The sequence below is a fragment of the Rhinolophus sinicus genome, linkage group LG05 (genome assembly GCF_036562045.2).
Source record: "Rhinolophus sinicus isolate RSC01 linkage group LG05, ASM3656204v1, whole genome shotgun sequence".
In the NCBI taxonomy this organism is placed as follows: Eukaryota; Metazoa; Chordata; class Mammalia; order Chiroptera; family Rhinolophidae; genus Rhinolophus; species Rhinolophus sinicus.
Window position 1 is genome coordinate 164,652,988 of NC_133755.1, and position 19,879 is coordinate 164,672,866.

Sequence of the window (19,879 nt, forward strand, 5' to 3'; positions counted from 1 at the left end):
TACTTGACTGTCTGCAATTACAAGAGGTGCTCAAAGTGGTTACCATCAGCGTAATTTTAATACAGGTGGGAAACACTCAGAACTAGATCCCAGATGCCAGTTTCCTGATCTTTCTACCTATCTCCACTACTTTCTTCCTTGCAGCCTCTTCTCCAAAAGCCTTTTTCTTATCTCATCTCCTTCACCTCATACCATGTTTCCCTGAAAGTAAGACCTAGCCGGACAATCAGCTCTAATGCATCTTTTGGAGTAAAAATTAACATAAGATCCGGTCTTTACTATAAGACCGGATCTTATATAATAATATAATATAACATAATAAAATACCCAGTCTTATTTTTGCTATAATGTAAGACCAAGTCTTATAGAATAGAATAGAATAGAATAGAGTAGAGTAGAATAGAATTAGAATAGAATAGAATAGAATAGAATAGAATAGAATAGAATAGAATAGAATAGAATAGAATAGAATAGAATAGAATGGAATAGAATACCGGGTCTTATATTAATTTTTGCTCCAAAAGATGCATTAGAGCTGATTGTCTGACTAGGTCTTATTTTCAGGGAAACGGTAATTAAGTCCTGGGTCCTTCCCTGAATCCAGTCCTCAGACCAGGTCTGAGCATCTCTGTGCAGAGGCGACACCACCTGGTGGATGGATGCCCTCTTCAGGGGGACCTTTGCCATGGGGTTGCTAGTCAGTTCATGGTGATAAATTGTGCTACCGGGAGGGAACCTACTGGAACCCTGTTAAGAAAAACACAAAGGATGCAAAAGCTCAAGATAGATACAGGCTTTCCCTTTTGGACACAATCTTCCCAATTCAGTCTTGTTAAAATTAGCAGCCACGGAAGATTACACTTGGGATAGGATAACTACTTACATCTTAGACCCATACTTTCTAGGGCACTTAATAGAGTAGATCAAGAGTTTATTCCTTGGGCTGTCAACCCTTCATCTCATTGAGCACTTAAAAGAACAGTCAAACCTCAGTCACTCAGGTGCTAGGCAGTTGTGCTATGGACAATATACTGCAAAAAACAGTCCAGTGCAATTCTTAAGAGCCCCCTCTGGCAACGAGATTTTACCCTCTTTTTTGTTTATCCAGAGTGTATCTCCACCTGTCTGAGAAAATTGTAAGTTAAAAAGTTTGAGGATAGACACAGACAATAGTTTAGTGGTTACCAGAGGGTAAGGGGGGTGGGAGGTGGGAGATGAGGGTAAGGGGGATCAAATATATGGTGATGGAAGGAGAACTGACTCTGGGTGGTGAACACACAATGGGATTTATAGATGATGTAATACAGAATTGTACACCTGAAATCTATGTAACTTTACTAACAATTGTCACCCCAATAAATTTTAAAAATACATTGTAAAAAAAAAAAAAAGTTTGAGGAATAGAAACAGATAATTCCAGGGTTTGCTTTTGTTTGTTTGTTTGTTTGTTTGTTTTTGTTTACTTGTCAAATGATCCTTTTTCGACATATTTCCCCCTGTAGTTCTTTATCGAAATATTTCCCTCTAGTTCTTAAGTAGCTGAGCATCCCACCCCACCACTGTTGGTGCCACCTATGATGTCATGAGGGTGGCAGCCATCCACATTGCAGTCCACAGGCTCAGCAGTCCCAGTTCTTTCATGCTTCCAGAAAACTCTCTGGCTGTACAGAGAAGTGCTGCATCTATCAGGCAATCTTGTTAAAAGTGCTGTTTCCACTGAGCTTGATCGGCTCTTGCTTCTCTGTCTCTGGCTGGTTCCTGGAGGGCTTTGATGATGGGGCAGAGGCAGAAGATACCACTCAGTCTGGGCCACTTTTGTGGATGAAGACCCATGCGTCTGATCTCGAGGGCCAGGGTAGACATGGCCCCGAATTCCTGCTCTTGCACTTCAGGTATACGACTTTGAGCTCAATGGGGTGGCACTTAGGTGACATGGTGAAGGCTGCAGGTACCACAGGAGCCCAGATCCAGGACGACCAGGAAAGTTGCACCTTGTCTTCCTCTGAACCCAAAGCTGAAAGAGCTGCCTCCAGCCGTCCTTTACTGTCATGGTATCACTGAAAAGTTCTAACTTTATGCCAGCTGCTTTTATTGTTTGTTATTATTCAGAATGCTTATATGCCACAGGAAAAAACATACTTAGCAAAATACATTTTTTTTATATACAGTGAAGACCTTTTTATTTATTTTGAGGCTCAACCAAAAAATAGTGCCAGTCTATTGAGAGGCAACATAAGTGATCTTCAATCTCATGCACTCCCACAGGTCTATGAGTCAAGGATTATTTAACTCATATTTTTTAAATGTATAATTTTAATGGAGAAAAAAGAGCAGGGGATTCGGAGACAGACAGAACTGGTCTTGAACATCACCTCCAGACTTACTGGCTCTGTGATCTTGGGCAAGAGAATTATTGTTACCAAGTCTTTATTGCCTCACCTACAGAATGGAGTTAAAAATTTCCACTTACAATGTTATTTTGAAGATTAAATGATCTCCACAAATATTTATTGATTACCTCCAATGTGTCAAGCTCTTGTCTAAGTGTGATAGATATCACAGTGAACAAAACCTCTGATTACCATTCTTGGGCAGCTGATGGTCTCAAATGGAGTTGAATATTTCCTCTGGTTCTTAAGTCACTGAAGCAGAGTGTTGCCTGGAAGTGGGTTAGAATTGGATTTCTTATACCTGTAGTTTTCAAATAATTACCCCTCTTACTGCTATAGATTTTGAGTTATAACTGAACTTCTAAAGGTTAAAGATTCAGCAGGACCATTCACAGAGTTTTACCATTTTCTAATTCATAGAACTTTACCTACAGGGCAACATTTATATTGGCTATAAATATTTTGTACTATTTTTACTTTTGTTAGTATATACTGTTTATCAGTAAATATAATTTGCATTATAAACTTTTAGAGAGGAAGATATACATTCTTTAGTGCCTGAATATTCTAAATGATAAGCTGTTAAGTTACCCCTATATAAAAAATCTTATCCTGAGATTTGCCGCTGGCCAAACTGGCACAGACACAGCTAGCCAAAAATATATCTTTTGTCATTGGTTATGTCGCTGATGCAACAGCTAGCTCCTTTTTAGTGGTGATAGTGCCAATGATGAAGTAATCTAGAAAGGTCTTCATTTCTCAAGATTTTCTGCCTGGCATCATTATGCCAACCCTTCCAGGTATGACATCTGATAATCAGGAACTAAGCTAGGTAAAAGTAATGATAACTGGATAACTGAAAATAGATTCATTATTTGAATTTATATAACTTTACAGAAAAATGGATGATTTTCTACTCAGTTTGGAGCAATGAATGAAGAGGAAGAGTTTAAACATTTTTAAATAATACATAACAAGTCAAAAATAATATCATTGTCATCCTGTAACACACACTGTCCATCAGAGGCAGCATTATCGTTAGTGTAAACACTTGATTTGCATGGATCTTTCTACTCTAAGGTTTGATAAGACTGGGCCTTATTTTTTTTTTAATTTTATTAGTTTCAGGTGCACAAGACAAAGCAATACTTAGACGTTTATTCATTTATATCCCTCACACTGTGTGAACACCCCTGCCCCCATCCACTATCCCTCTGACATCGCACAGAGCCATTACATTTCCACTGTGTCTATTCCTAATGCTGTACTCCGCTTCCTGTAACCATATACATACATATATATACATATATATATATATATATATATATATATATATATATATATAAAATTATAGTTGGCATTTATTATTGTTCAGCTTCAGCTTCAGGTGTACAGTGCAGAGATCAGGCATCTACATCATCCCTGAGGTGGTCTCCCAAATGGGACACGTGTCCATCGGATACCCTACAAAATCTTTACATTATTGATTACGTTCCCCAAATTAATTTTCAAAACCCCGTGGCCATCTTGTGGTTACCGACTGTTTTCTAAACCCCTCAACTTCCCCCTTACCCCCACCCCCCCGCCCATCTAGCAACCCTCAGTGTTTTCTCTATATAAGACTGGGCCTTATTGCTAGCTGTGTATTTGGATTTTACATGAACATACCATTGTAACGCTATTGTTAACAGCTGAAATTTTTGGTGAAATTCCAGGCCAATGTCATCTGAGGTGACTAGATTATAATGAAAGAAACAATAAAATAGATCTTTAAAATACATACTGTCTCTGTATTCATACACAAGTACATTTATCATGGTTCCCTTCAGAGCTAATTATATGGTTTTAAAACAATAATAAAGAAGCAAAGTATAAAGAAATATAAAGCTACCCAACTGTGGAATCACCCACCTGACATTCTGGGAATACCGTACTCTAATTATTAATATATTGGCAGTCAGAACGGTTATGTGGAGGAGAATGTTTAAGGCAAAAGAAAAAAAAAAGTCTTCCATTGTCTTAATATTTCTTGCAAAATCCTGTCCTTCCATTTTTCTGTGAATATAAACAATAAGTTGCTCCAAAGATGTTCACCTTGATCTCCCCACCAAGTCTTTTCCTGCCAAGGCCTACCTGCCACCTGGTTCCATTTTGCTACAATACTTATTAGAGTTGGAAAATCATAACATTCAATTTCCTGCCTTTTCCTTGAATGTGCAAACAATACAGCAAGAACAGAACAAAGATTCTTTCATAGCCGTTAAGGAGGTACTAAATAGAATTCAAACTCGCTGATGGTTCACTTCTCAGTTCTGCCATCGTCTTACTCGTGGGGAACTCTCCAAAGTTAGAAGGAAAATCTACATCCTGACCCAGTTTGACGTCAAAAGCTCTTTGTCCCCTCTATCTGTCCACCAAATTCCAATACCAAAAGTACTTGACTTTCCTTTCTTCCTACCATATGGAAAAGATAAATTTCATCCCCAACCTGGCCCACTGAACTGAGTAGTATCTACAGTGGCTACTGGGCAGAAAAACAAACGGCAACGTTCCATGCAGCTTCTTTAGAGCCTATCTTCAAACATCATATCTAAATCCATGTCCAAGTGGTACTAACTGGTACATTTTTTTCTGAAAGCTAATTTGGCATTATTCCTAACCTGCTGCTGGTACACACCTCATTTGGCGTTATGTATCAACAACCTTAAAATCTTCATAGCATTTCACTATAAGACTATAATTTAACGTTCAGACATTCAGTCAAAGACTTCTACAAAAGATATTTAGTATGACATTTTTAATAAATGAAAAAATGAAAATCTTTTGCTACTTAATGTCCAAGAACAGGAATTGGTTAAATAAATTTTGGTACAACCATAAACTGGAATTTTAAGCAGCTGGAATCAGGTATTCTAGAAGGATTTCTAAAGTGGCATATCAAAAATTCTCATGCTACAATCCAAAACAAAATTGCATGCACAGTGTACTCTTAACTATATATAAATAATGTGAGCCGGGGGGTGGGGTAGGGGAGACATACACCAAAATATTAACAGTGGTTATTTTTATTCCTTTCTTATATTCCAATTTTCTTCCTATACATCTTTCTATATTATAGAAATTTCCAGTAACAGGCATAAATAAAATTTCAAAATTAAGATACTGCAGAAAAATACCAATGGAGCAATTGATGCACTCCATGTTTTCATGTCCGTTCTACTTCTTAGGTGAGCCATACACTGCTCTCTGCTGTGTCGCTTTTGCTAGGAACTTACACTATCCGTTCTCCTACTGGAGACCAAACAACTACTGAGCGGCGATGATAAGAATCTGTGTCACCTGGTCTCTGTTCTTTTTCAGCACACAACCGTTTTGCCCTTTATATTGATCGAGATGAGGACATCACACCATGCGTATCCCAGCAGGAGCAGCGGACTCGCCGCCATATGTACCTTCTCTGTTGGCTATATATTATGGTAAGGCCAGTGCCTGCTGGGCTTTCGTATTGTATTATATTGTGCACTGCTAAATTTGGGCACATATTTCATTATGGATATAATCACTAACAGATTCACACTGCGTGCCTCGTTTGGTCCAGGACCTGGGCTTTGTCTCATTTCCCCAGATGCTTATATTTTTAGAAAGTATATGCCAAACCTCACACAACAGGAATTTGTTGAACAATCCCATGTAAGCAGTGCTTCTTCCAAGGCTACATTTTTCAACTCTTTTTCAAACTAAATGTTTTTCTTGGACTCCACTGTTATTGCTTGAGGCCCTTTTTGCTGGGGATTTTTTGTTGTTGCTTTTGTTGGGGGGTGGGGGAGTTGCCGCAAATGCAAATGAGGACAGATGAAATGACCTTTTAGAGAAGTGACTCTAAGCTTCATAGGAAATAGTGAAAATGTGCATTTGCCTGAGTCCGTTTAAAACCTATTCCAAAATTAGCTATTACATACTCGTATAGCATACATTTAATGGTTTTGTCTTTGTAAATTGGCATAAATAAATCACAGGAAATCTCCAATTGGTCTATTGGTCTGAGTCCCAAGTGGGAGAAGCCAAATTTATCTGATAACAGTTTTTGCCTGATGAATTTATTTCACATTAATTTCAGTTCTTAACATGTTTTAATGTTTCGAAATTATTTATCTTAAGATAGAGAATTTCTTATTTCTCTTTATAATTCCAAGTCCTCTTTGCTATATTAACATATGCAGAAGAGATTCTTCCCGCCAGGATTTCTGCCTTTTAGGACTCTTATTCTGAGTTCTGGGTCCATCCTCTCCTTTAAAAGGCTTGAAGAACTGAATAACATTCTTCCAAATACCCAGAACTGTGCTTAATTGCACCAAAATCCTGGAGTGCTTTGGGAGACCCAGTCTCCATGGAGCATTTTGCTCCAGCCAGACCAGAAATATAAAATAAACATCAGTCCAGTATTTCACATATTTTGCATGAATGATCATATAATGCCCCAGTTCAATAGAAAGGGAATTTGCTTCTAGAAGTCACACCCTATTACTGTATCTAAGGGGATATCCAGACTACAGACCCTAGAACAAACATGCAGTAATGTGCATTCTGTCTGCCACTTCGTGGACTAGTCAGGGACCATTCATGAGGACTGGGGAATATTTGTTTTCCTAGTCACTGTCTAGGTGTTTTTTCCACCCAAAACATTAAGTATTAACTTTCTCTGATAGAAAAGGTCCAAATGATCAAGGCTCACACAGGAAGTCTGACTGTGAAATTATTTCTTAAAAATGAATGTATATGCTTTTACATGTGAAGTTGGTATTCGAATGACTCCTCTCTGAGAAGAGTCGTGTGGGGAAGCTACACACTTATTCCAAGGATGCCACAGTGTTCACAACATACCTGGAACTGCCTATAGCATTAGTTTAAGCATCAAATGCCCGTTTCCCCTCCCTCCAAAAATACAGTCTCTTTACTTTGCACTCATATTTGCTTACCTGTGGGAAGGGGATGTTTTTACTCTGGGACCTCTGGGTGTATTCCTGTGAATTCATTTATGTGCCACTAAATTATTTGAATCTTGCAGAGCCTGAGAGGTTTCAGGAACTATGCACTTTCCAATGGCTTTGCTTCCATTGTGGGTCCAATCAGTCCATGTTCCAAAGGGACACGTGGGAAATACCACATAGTCTTCATTATAGACCCCCAAGGTCCCTCATTAAAATGAAGCATTCCTCACCCTCTTCATGCCAAATGAGGCTTGCCAGCTCTGCATGCTCCTTAAGCAAACCCGTACTTGTTTGGACACGTCTTTGCATTAACTAGTGAATTCTCAAAGATGTGTTCTGAGAAAGCTTTCAAAATAGACTTTTCCCTTTTGTGTTCTGCCCTAGACATTCATAACTATGCCAACACCTAAACAATGTCCCTCACATCATGTCATATTATATAAATCCAAGGGTTTTCATTGTTATCAAGAAGGTACTGGCTTTGGCTCCCTTTCAAACGATCTCAGGGCCAACGTACCAGTGACACAACAGCAGAAGGTTCAGGATGTAAAATCTTTTGATAGCATACCAGGGTTGTGATGGGACATTCCAGAACATCATGCCTCATGAGGAAGAAAGCATTCCTCTTATCACATGCTAGTTATAAAATAAATAGATCTCCCGTCCAATTCTCTGTATGGTTGAGCTGAATCTATACCTCCTAGGCTGCTAGCCAGGCTGACTATCAACTTTGCCCTGATTATTCTAGCTTGCTCTCTCCATTCTTGCAAGACTCCCTTCCTGTCTGAATTTCTTTTCTTCCTGGATTGGGATAGTGAGAGCCATGAAAGAAAGGAATGCCGGAACTTTCCCTCATGGACTAGAACCCCTTGAACTCCCCCCCTCAGTGGCTCCATTTCCCAGCCCCTATTTCAGTCCTACCCAACTTTCGCATCTTGAAGTCATCCCAGACTCCTTTCACGGTCACTTCCACCTCCTCATATGTCTCTTTCTACTTGCCTAGGTGTCTGGGGCACAACATCTCCTTGTCTACTTATGGTGAGCTCTTAACTCCTTTCCTGCACAACTCCATCATCACTCCCCTACACATTTCTCTGCACCCTATTTGTGGGAATTTCCCTAATAAATGAGATGCTCCATCTTATGCAGGACACAACACAGAGGTCTTCTTGGTTTCTAGGGCAACAGCAATGATCAAGAATTGTAATAAATACCATTCTTTTGAGTGCTGTGCCAATGCTTTTCAAATAGTATAATATTTCCTTCCCAAACAGCCCTGTGAGATAGGCCTTGTCTGGCCCATTTTACAAATAAGGAAACTAAAGCTTAGAGAGATTATATGACTTACCCAAGGAAAAGCCGTTTTGTTATTGTTATTGTTGCTGTTGTTGTTGCCCTGGTTTGTGGCTGCAAACTCTGTACAATTGACCAGACTCTCTACTGCCTCTTACTGTGGACAGAGTAACTCTGCAGGTGAACAGATGGAGTTTTTAGTTGTATTTTTGTTTTGAAGCATCAGAAGCAGCCATGTCTTGTCATTAAGGACACCTCTGGGTATGAATTCTGACTCCTCCACTTAATTTTTCTGGGCTTCAACTTACTCAGGTGTAATAGAGGGAGAGTAGTAGGTACCTCACGGGGAAGTTGTAAGGACTCAGGTACTGTATGCAGAGCCCGTAAAACAATGCCTGGCACACAGTAAAGTTTCTATCTTCACTACTTGTCGTCATTATTATTATTTCCATATTTGCTGTAACATAGAGTGTATATTTTACTACAAGAGTTTGAGAATTTTAGTTCAGTGTCCTACATCCTTTCTCTTTCTTTAACTCATTCTCACTCACTTATACACTCTTCACTTCAAAAATCAGAACAACCCTCAAGGATATAAAATACCACTTTTGTTTGTTTGTTTTTTAAGTTTAAAATTAGGACCATCCGATAATCTCAATGGGGGCGGTGTTGGGTTGGGTAAAACAGAGAGCTTTAAGATCATGGGATGCTGACTGCTGTCACCCTCAAGTTGACAGATTCTGCAAAAGACGTCCTCACTCCATCTGGTGCAGGAATCCTGGAGGCCAGTCAGTTCCTTGGCTGTGCCGTCCCCTGGCACCTAGCATCCTGTCTCCCTGCCATGCTGCTGCTGCTCAGTGCTCTGCTTCTCAATCTATAGGCCATAAGGAGGAAACCACTCCAGATGGGAAATGTACATGCCCAAGGCTTCAACAGTGAGTCTCCTCTGTCCTGGGGATGCTTCTTCCAGCCCCTGGACTTCCCCCTCCCTCAGTGGTTCTCATTCAATCAGAGCCCACAGGAGATCGCAGGGGCCATGCATAATACATGCTGACCACTAAATGGAAGGTCAGGAGCCAGGCAGCATTAGGGAAGGGCAGAAAGGGGGTCCTGGAAACTTCTTCTTATGGATAAATAGCCCTTGTCGCTGCAATGAGCTTATTTAAAGCGAAACAGAGATTTCTATCGTCTCAGAGCCCTAATGATTTTTCTACAATTCCATATTCCAAATCTTATTACCCCAAATGTGTCCATTGTATAACTTCCCAACCCAGAAAATAACACAAAGTAAAATCAAGATGAAGAATAAGCTTTCTTTCATGATATATAATCCTAAATTGTCCCAAATCAGAATTCTGTTTTCCACTAAACTTGATTATCCCTCACTTGTGCAATTGCAGATTTTTTTTCTAGTTGAAACGTTTCTGTATTTCCTCAAGTTCCTGCTGGAAACATACTCGTGCATTATTTTTAAAACAGAGAAAACGTTCTTAAAAATAAAAGTAAAAGGGTACTCAAATTAAAAAGTCTTCAAAAGAAATTTTAACCATGAACAAGTAAAATTTCTAGCATAAAATTTATACCCTCTTTACCGAGAAAAAAAATTTTAGGCCACATTCCAAAAAAACAAACAAAAAAACTAATTGGATGCTTCTTCACCAGTTAAACAAATCTGGGCAACATGCAGTTATCCTTTGACCAGCTTGTGACATTTTCTTCTGTTTAACTTGAGCCTTTCACTTCACCATAACTGCCTACCCTGATGACTTTTACATCTGTAATAGTGTGTGAAGGTTTTCCTGACTTCCTGGCATCGGAGAACTGGCACCAAGATGAAAGAATAAGGTGATAAGTACACATTCTGAAAAGAGATACCTTTCTTAGGGCTTATAAGAAACAGCCCAGAGACTCTGCTCCCTTACCCATCACCAAAGCCATCCACACTCTTCGTCACTCCCGTCTTCCCCGCCTTCCCTGCCTTCCTTCCTCAGCCTGGCTGGGGAAGAGGGAGAGGGTCTTTGCATCCTCAGTTTGAGGTCTAAGGGAGCCATTGGGGAAGGAAGTGCCTCCATACGCAACCAAAGCCTATTGTATGAGGCTCCAAGAGAATTCCTGGTAAATATCAGGGGGGGAGACAGGAATCTAATTTAAGAAGGAGACATGTTAACCTTTCTGTACCTCCTACATGAGCAAGGAAACGAGCATTGGAAGGATATGGCAGGATGGAGGGAGGGACGAGCTGCAGTGCAGCCTAGATCCCCTCATATGCAGCAGTGATGGATGTTTCTTGTTGATCTGGTTGGACGTTGAGGGACATCACTGGGCTTGCGCTGTCCTGATGGGCCTTCCCACCCAGGAAGGCCAGCCCCTGGGCAAGGGTTTCCCAGCAATGAGAAATTGGAGTGTACTGCCATGAGCGGGAGTCAGGGAGTGCTGAAGAGGTCAAGCTGGAGCCAGCCCATCTCCCAGGTACGGAACCTCTGCAGTAGAGAAGCACTTCAGAGACCCCTACAAACCTCACACATAGGGATCCCATGCAAACATGAGCATCTGAATGTCAGCCTCACAGCATTTATCAGTGGAAAGTTGGTATTAACCAGACAGATGGGTACAACCACTTGCACAGCCACAGGCAATGAAGCCAGGAAATGTTCATTCTTCTCCCACTTCCCCTCCCAGGTCCCCAGACCAGGCTATGCCCTCCCCTTCTACTTCAAAGTCCTGGAGAAAGGAGCAGAATGAAAATGCACAGCCCGCTCCCTCTCGAGGCACCAGCAATAATCCTGGTGTGTTTAAGGAAAGCAGACCAGGGTGTTGGAGCAGAGTGTGGGGGAGAGTGAACAGAGATGCCTGAGGTGGAAGGGAGATCATGTAGGGCCTCAGAGGCCATTGTAAGGACTGTGTCCTTAATTCAGAACGAAACTGGAAGGTTCTGAACGAGAGTTGGCATGATCCAAGGTGTTTTTAGAGGATCTGAAACTTGGCTACTGTGTTGAGAATGGATGGAGGGCAAGGATGGAGCAGGAGAACAGGAAAGAAGCTGTAGACATGATCCTGGGGGCAGATAACATGGCTCAGACCAAGGTGGTAGAAATGGCAGTGTGAGAAGCAGTAGGATTCTGGATATATTTTGAAGAGAGTGTCAACAGGATTTCCTGTTTAATTTAGACCTAATCTAAATTAAATTCTGGACTCATCCCCTTTAATATTTCTTTAACTTGATAGGCAGAATAATGGTCCCCAAAGATGTCCATGTCCTAATCCCCAGAATGTGTGAATATGTCACCTCAGATTAAAAAAGGGACTTCACAGATGGGAGTACATGAAAGACCCTGAGATGAGGAGGTTAGCCTGCGTTATCCAGGTAGGCCCAGTCTAGTCACCTGGTTCTCCAAAGGGAGACCCTTTCCCGGCTGTGGTTAGAGAGAGACATGACTGCGGGAGGGCAGTCAGAGTGTGATGTGATGTGACAAGTACTCAAACAACCATTGCTGAGTTTGAAGATGGAGGAAAGGCCATGAGCCAAGGAATGGGGGCTGCCTGGAGCAGCTGGAGAAGTCAAGGAAATGGATTCTCCTCTAGAACCTCCAGAAAGGACCATAGCCCTGCCGACACCTGGATTTTAGCCCCCAAGACCTGTGTTAGATTTCTCATCCGTAGAATTGTAAGATAAATTGGTGGTGTTTTAAGCTACAGAGTTTGTGGTAATGTGTTATCGCAGCAATAGAAAGTATATATACACTTGGGCAAGTCACTTATTCTCTCTACGGGCCTCAGTTTCCCCATCTGAGAAAAATGAGGGCGATGATACTTTAGAACCAGAAAATGAGTATAAAATGCCTGCCACATAATTGCCACTCAGCGTAGTAGCCATTGTTATTCTGTTTATGTGTTAAGAATACTCAGCCCTAAAGTAGCCTAAACTCAGCCCCTTTCTGCCTGTTTCTTCCCTCATGAACCTGCTACGCCTACTCTGGGAGGTAGGGGTTCAGAAGTCAGGCAGTCCTTGTTCAGTTCCCCTTTTCCTAGGGATTTGGAGCAGATTACTTATCCTCTCTTCGCCTCATTTTTACCACCTTTAAAATGGGAGCTGATGCCTGCCTCATAGAATTGCTGTGAAGATGAGCGCATGAGACGCTCAGGAAATGACAGCATGTTTCCTTCCTCCTGGGTGACCAAAATGCTGAATGTCTGAAGAGTCTCTGAGAAAGGCCCATTTCTTCCTCTGTCCCTGCCCCACCACCCTTATTTTCATTTTATCTTCTTCTCTTCTTGGGGATTTTGGTCCTGCTCCGGGGAGTTAGTGTCTCCTTACAACCTATTAAGAATGCTGAAGAGTTTTCTGAAATTTTCTTATGGTTTATGTTTTAAACTATTTCCCGAGCTCTGCTTTTCCCCTGAGAATTGAGAATGTCATTGCTTTCCCACTATTTTAATCAGCTTGTTTTTCACAAATACTTTGTTGGGAGTAGGTTACTGTTTACTCATCTTTTGAGGTGGTGATGTCACTCTAGACAGTGGAGGGCTTGAAGGCTGAGAGTGCGGTCTGCACAGAGCACCTCAGAGTGTCCACTTGAGTGTTGATTAAATTAGTTTCTTAGATCTGTATCCAGACGGAAAAGGCTTATGTGCATAATTTATGTCAGTTCCCTGTATGTATTATCCTGAGTTTCGTCTTGTCCCCAATAGCTGGTTCTCAGACATTCTGGGAGTACATAAAGAACTAGAATCTTAATGTTAATAAGCATACTCCCCCCAAAAAAAATCATTTTATATGTGGATATGACCCTTCCTACCCTACTCCACATCCCTACCCTACATCCATACCAACACGACCACGTCTTTTCCATCTAGCCTTCTGGCATCACCAATTTGATGCCACTTGTGTCCTTGATGTTGCCTGGCAATTTTACTTTGTATTTCTCCTGCCAACTCTGACTGCTCCCTTCCACCTCTATCTCACTCTCCCAGGCCTTTCTCAGCAGACGACCTGACCTTTTATTTCACAGAGAATATGAAAGATTTTAAACAGGAACTCTTTCGATTCCTTCCTGCAAACGTCCTTTCTGTGCGCCCCCTCTCCTGGCCTCTGTGACAGTAGGTGAAGGATTTTTACACCTTCCAACAGGTAATGCTGCCCTCTGTGCTCTGGCTCCACCCACTCCCCACTGTTCATCCATCAGCCATCACTTCATTCGCCTGTAACTTCAGTCTTATTACCAGATCCTTCCAATCAATATTTGAATACACTCTAGTCCTAGTCTCCACCTTAAAAACAAACAAACAAAATTACTCTTCTGGGACCTCCCCCCTTTTACATGTTGCTACTGCACTATCTCCCTACTTACAGCTGAGTTTCTCCAAAGAGTTGTCTATACTGTCTCTACTCCGATTTACATACGTAAGAGACAAGGCAGTGTGGCTGTGAAGAGAATAGATGCATGAGCCAGAGCCTGAGCCTGGATTCGGCTTCTGCTGTATGACTTTGCACAAGTCACTCAACCTCTCTGTGCCTTCATTTCCTCATCTGTAGAAGGGTATAATTAGAGTACCTACCTCGTAACGTTAATGTAATAGCTAAGTAATTGGTGTATGTAAAGCACATAGAACAATACCTAGCACAGAGTGTGTACTGTTGTTATTAACCCACTCCACTGTGGCTTAATCTTCATTATTTTAACAAAACCTTCGCTAATGTCACGAGAGACTTCTGTTTTGCTGAATTCATTGAATGCTTCATAGACCTCTTCTCAACTGACATTTTAGCAGTTTTGGTACTAAACCATGCCGCCACTCCGGACTCTCTCTCTTCCCAGACTTAGGTGTTGTAACAATAGCTCCCTGTTTTCCTCCCAGTTCTCAAAACGATCCCTCTCAGCATCATTTCTTGGCTCTTCCCACTCTACCCAAACCTCAGTGTTGAAGTTTTTTGGAGCTCAGGCCTAGGTCTTCTTCATTTGTTTATGTATTAATTTTTAAATATTCTTGTGGTAAGAATATTTGAGATCTAACCTCTTAACGGAGGCTCTGTTGTTTTACCACCTACTCTCCCTAGGTAAACCCATTCCTTCCGTGTTTACAATGGCCTCCATCCCAAGTCTCCAGCTCAGAGCTCTCTCCTGATACCTGCTCACACGCCTCTCACACTGAGCAATTGCAAAGCAAAATCATGCAGTACCTGCTTTCCCAAGCTGACCTTCAAACCTGTATCCCTTGGCATTGCCACCCACCTAGTTGTTCATGCCAGAAATCTATGAGACCTCCTCACCCCATCTCTCTTGGGCCCACTACGGACAGTCGATCATCAACTTCTAGCTCCTATGCCTCCAAAGTACTTTAGAATTCTTACACATTGCTCCCTCTTCACTGCCAATGCCATGGTCCCAGCATCAAATTCAGTTCTCTGTCCTGAACCACTGCATAGAACTGGCATTCCCCCACAGCTAGAACCCCTGTCTGCCCACAAGATTCTCAGGTAATCTTCCAAAAACACATATGATCATGCCACTCCCTTGCTCAGAGAATATGGATGATTTCCCATGGATTCTAGGAATAAAGTCCAATCTTCCTTTACATGCTTATGGGGGCCCGCATTCCCTGGCCACGCCGACCTCTCTAGCGTCCTCCCTTTCCACTTTGTTCACTAGCTCCAGCCACGGTGACCGTCTCTCTGATTGTCAAGAGTAATATGTTCCTTCCAACATCAAAGCTTTCACCTTTCCATACCGCCTCTCCACCCCACCTCTTTCCCCGTGATGTCTCCCACAATTATTCCAAATCCTACTCATCCTTCAGGTCTCAGCTTAAAGCTTTCTCAGGGAGGCCTTCTCTGATTTCCAAGACTTGGTTTAGCCTGTCTGTGGTACACTCCTGAAGTCTGCCACCCATGCTCCCTTCTCATGATCCAGAGCAAGAGAAAAAGGAGAGCAGTGGAAATGAAAGAAAATAATGAATGCTTCTTGGTCTAAAGGTTAATACAAACACATTTTCTTCAGATATCACATCAATTAAAATGTCAGAGAAAATATTCTTAAGATAAAATGCTCAATAAAAAATTGTGACAGTATGTGAGTTTTAAAAGCAAGCAGATAAAGTAGGGGAAAAAGAATTATTTGTGTATATTCTTTTAGAATTCTTTTAGAAAAAGAATTTATACTTTACCCTTAGCTCAATAGTAACCATGTAAAGTGTTTACAATACTTCTACTATCCATTTCTCTAATATTGAATTTCAACTTTACTGTCTCTTCTCCCACCTGCCTGATTCATTTATTGCCCACTGAAGCTGACACCTGTAGGAGGAACCTCACAGATGCATTCCTTGCCAAAGTGACATCCTATATGGAAAATGACGCAGTTCAGGCAATAAAAACATTTCAAGTGGAGGAAAATCCATTTATCAGCCAAATGATAGCCTTCTGGTTGTCTTTGAGAGTCCGAGAGCATGTTGGAGGCTTGGAACATACTCTTTGGTGGCTACGTGGGAGGGATTATGTGAATATCTTTAAGGTGACTGAGTTCTGCCCAGTCTCACTTTCATCAGATAGTTTCCACAGCCTGCAATACCTGGGAGGAAAAGAGGCCTCAGACATTTGTCTTCCCCAGCACCCAGCAGTGCTGGGCTCCCAAGAGGCACAAAATAGAACTGAAAATAAACAATTCAGATGAGGAGATACCTGCATCAGATTAGAGCTTATTCCCTAAGAGTCAAAATAAATTTACAGGCAAAAAGGACTTTCGTTTGAGAGAAAATGAAACTGGGAAGAGAAATGTGGTCTAAAATACACATGCAAAACTTTGACTTTATATATATTTCAGTAGATCCGTTTGCCTAATAATTTTTATACTGAGAGAAGGAACTGGCTTGATTATTGTTATCATAACATTTTAATTCTCCCATAATCTGAAAGACCTGGGTCTCTGTTGGCTCAGGACTAAGTTCGTTAACTCTCTGAAACAAGTATTTGTGGAGTCCCTACCATGTCTCAGGGACCAAGGTATCACGCTAGGTGCAGGGAATACACAGTGTATAAAGCTTCAGCTCTGGTGTCAAGGAGGTGGCAGTCTAGTTAGTGAAGGATCAGAAAAATAAAAAAGCAATTACCATACAGTTCATAAGGGTTACTTAGTAGAAATGCAGGGGATTCGGAGAGCCCAGAGGAACATTTCCTAATCCAGAATTAGAGGGTCATGAGAGGCTTCCAGAAGTGACATAGAAGCTGGCCCCTAAGGATGAGTGAGATTAGCCACATGAAGGCTGGATAAGAATGTCCCAGGCAGAAAAAATACACAGGCTAGAGGCAAGAGAGAGAAAATAGAAGGCAGTCAAAGATCAGTGTACTTGAAGCCATGAACATTTTGCCTTCTTCTGGTCACTACAATCTACATTTGACCTCTACGCTCCCGGCCAGCGCTGCTTTTATCTTACCTCGCTACAGCATCCTATCTGAAGTGGTTTTTTGTTTGTTTGTTTGTTTGGTCAATTTGCCCATTTCCTGTGATGCCAGGCTCTCTCCAGCTTCTCCTTCTCAGCCTCTGTGACAGGCCCTTTCATCTACTGATTCCCTAACACACAAACCCTTAGTCAACTTTCTTACCCTGCCTCACACCCACTTTCCTTTTCTTGGCCAGAGAGTTTGTTTCAAAATGCAAATCTGGTCATGTCAATCCTCCTGCTTAAAACTCTTCAATAGTACATTTTTCCCAGTTTGGGTTTTTTAGGGATTTTTTGGTTATTTTCTTTTTCATGTTTTCTTTTTTTCTTGGTTGTACTTTTATTTTTCCTTATACCATGACATATCCTTGGGCTGTGATATTCTCACATGACAGTAGAAAAACAAGGCTGTGTAAGTCATCCTTAAAAGCTGAGAACCACGTACAAAAATCTTATGTAAATTAAGACAATGCATAAATTTGCAGGTACAAATACAAATCATTTTGTGACGATGGTGAATAATTTAGCCCCGTGATATCCTGCTGGAAAAACATTGAATAAGAAAGAAAATGGAGTCCAAAGACTTGGATTAGCTGTGTTTTCTAGCTCCGTGGGAAGACTGCAGGAAAGAAGTGACACTTCATTCAGAAATTCATGTCAGTCTCGAGAGGAACCCAGGAATTGTCATTAGTTCTCTGTGCAGATCTGATCAGTCCCCAGAGGAGTGAACAGCTCGTAAGAAATTGTCAGTCAGCCAAAGAGCATCACATTAGACCAAGTCCCATCCATAAACACAATACTCTTACTCTCCCTTCGTCACACAAAATGCCCAAGTAAATGTACTAAACTTTAAATCAAAAGTATGTACAGAATTTTAGAAAATGTATTTTAAAAGAGGGTAACTTGATGACAATGTGAAATAGTGTTATTTGCCTGCCTATCAGAAAAGGACAGGTGTCTTTTTAAAAAGGCATCTTCCAGGTGGATGAGTCTAACGTAAGATGTAGACCTCTGCCAGGGCATACTTGCACTTGACTTGTATGGAAAGTTGAGTGTATCCGCCAGCAGTCCATGTAAAAGTGTTTGCAACGGCCCATGGACTCCAACTCATCGGAGTCCCACTTGCTACCACATCTGCTGGAAGGGAGAGAGGGTAGCCAGACACTGTATTTGCACTCAAAGGAGTGAGCATCTTAATTTTCAGTGTGGTTGGTTCCAGGGCGATGACATCTGCTTGTTCCAAAGTCAGTAACACCAGGATACCTGGTAATACTGCCAGAGCAGACGGTGCATGTTGTGTTGGCATATAGGTCCTTTCCAATATAAGCGTCACAACGTATGGTTGAATGGGAAGCGTTCTCGTGCATGTCACGATTCCATGCCTAAGAGGGATGGCTGGAGAGAGCTTCAGGATCTAAGACCCTCTTGTTGCCAGCGAGCCTCACCGACATGAGGACCTCACTTCTCTTCTCTGGGGAGCACAGTTAGCAGCGATCGCTCCTGTTTGACATCTGTGATGGGGCAGCACCACTTCTCCTTGACATCATGTACAATTTCCTTCTCTGCTGTGAGAGTGAAGCAGTAACATCTTTTTTTCTCACAGTCTTTAGTTTAGTAATATTTTCCAAGTCTCAGCTAGCTAAGTCCAGAAATAGTATCACATGGAACCGATGTAACCCTCGTAGACAGGCATTGTGTGGGTGACACCCAAGTCTCTACACCCAGCGGTATATGACCAGAGGCATCCAGGGACAGCACAGCCAGAATAGAGAGAAGCATGTGTAACTGGGCTACTGAAGGTGTCAAACAGGACCTGTGACACGTGGCCTTGAGGAGCTTCACTAAAGAGAATATGATGTTTCTCAGGAGTAGTGTTACCATTGCAGAAGGTGTGATGTCTGATTCCCCAGCTCACCCAGGAGGAATAGAGCCACGTTCAATAGCATGGTGGATAGACCTGTCTTGTTCTGGCTTCATCATTCGTATGGTTCTCCTTCTGCCCTATACCTACTCTGACATCCGGTTGTCTTGGCCAATGAAAAACTCAGGGCAACCAGGCACAGTTTGATGTAGTCCCAACAGAGAAGCCTTTGTTCGTGCCTGTTGAGGAAACAGTGCTTTCCTGATTCTTCGTGATACTTTCATTTGCAGCGTACACATGGATGGAGAACTGGGAGTGAAGCAATGACAGCGTCTAGAGAGCTTTTCATTGCTGGAACCCTTAAGTCTCCTCAAAGGCCCTACATGACCTCATCCCTGCCTACCTGTGCCACCTCATCCCTGTCCTTGCCCACTCACCCTCTACCCTTCAGCCACACTCAGCTTCTCCATCCATCAGACAAGCCACGCTCCTTCTTGCTTCAAAACATTTACACATGTTTTTCCCTCAGCTGACGCTCTATTCCCAACCCAACCCCTGAACCTACCAAACTCCTACCACACTTGGATTTTTACCTTAAACATCCCTTCTTTCCAGGAAACCTCCCAGGTTCCCCAATCTAGTTTAAGTCTGTGCTGTCTCTTCCCAGTTGCTCATTTGGAATCAGATAATGCTTAACTGTCTGGCTTTCATTACAGATGGTAAAGTCTTGAGAGTGGGAGCAATCCCCACATCCTAGCAGAATGTGTGGCTCAAAGAATTTATTAAACACAGAAATGAATGAATGAGGAAAGGCAGTAAGCGAATGTTGAGGTTGGTGACCACAAGCTGAATGAATGATTAGCTCTTGACTTCTATTCTCTTCATGATGTGAAATGGTCCCAATGCAAGTAGGA

The 19,879-nt window shown here is 41.7% G+C and overlaps 1 protein-coding gene across 8 annotated transcripts in view; it reads left to right on the forward strand.

The window, feature by feature from the left end:
* Window positions 1-19,879, forward strand: part of AIG1 (androgen induced 1) — a 218,967-nt gene that overhangs the window by 173,228 nt on the left and 25,860 nt on the right. For 5 of the 8 annotated variants that reach the window (XM_074333656.1, XM_074333664.1, XM_074333657.1 and 2 more), the window contains one exon: window positions 5,751-5,866. The exons of the other annotated variants lie outside the window; for them this stretch is intronic. In XM_074333656.1, the coding sequence (XP_074189757.1) occupies window positions 5,751-5,866 (116 nt within the window). The remainder of the gene's footprint in view (window positions 1-5,750; window positions 5,867-19,879) is intronic. 8 annotated transcript variants of the gene reach the window in all.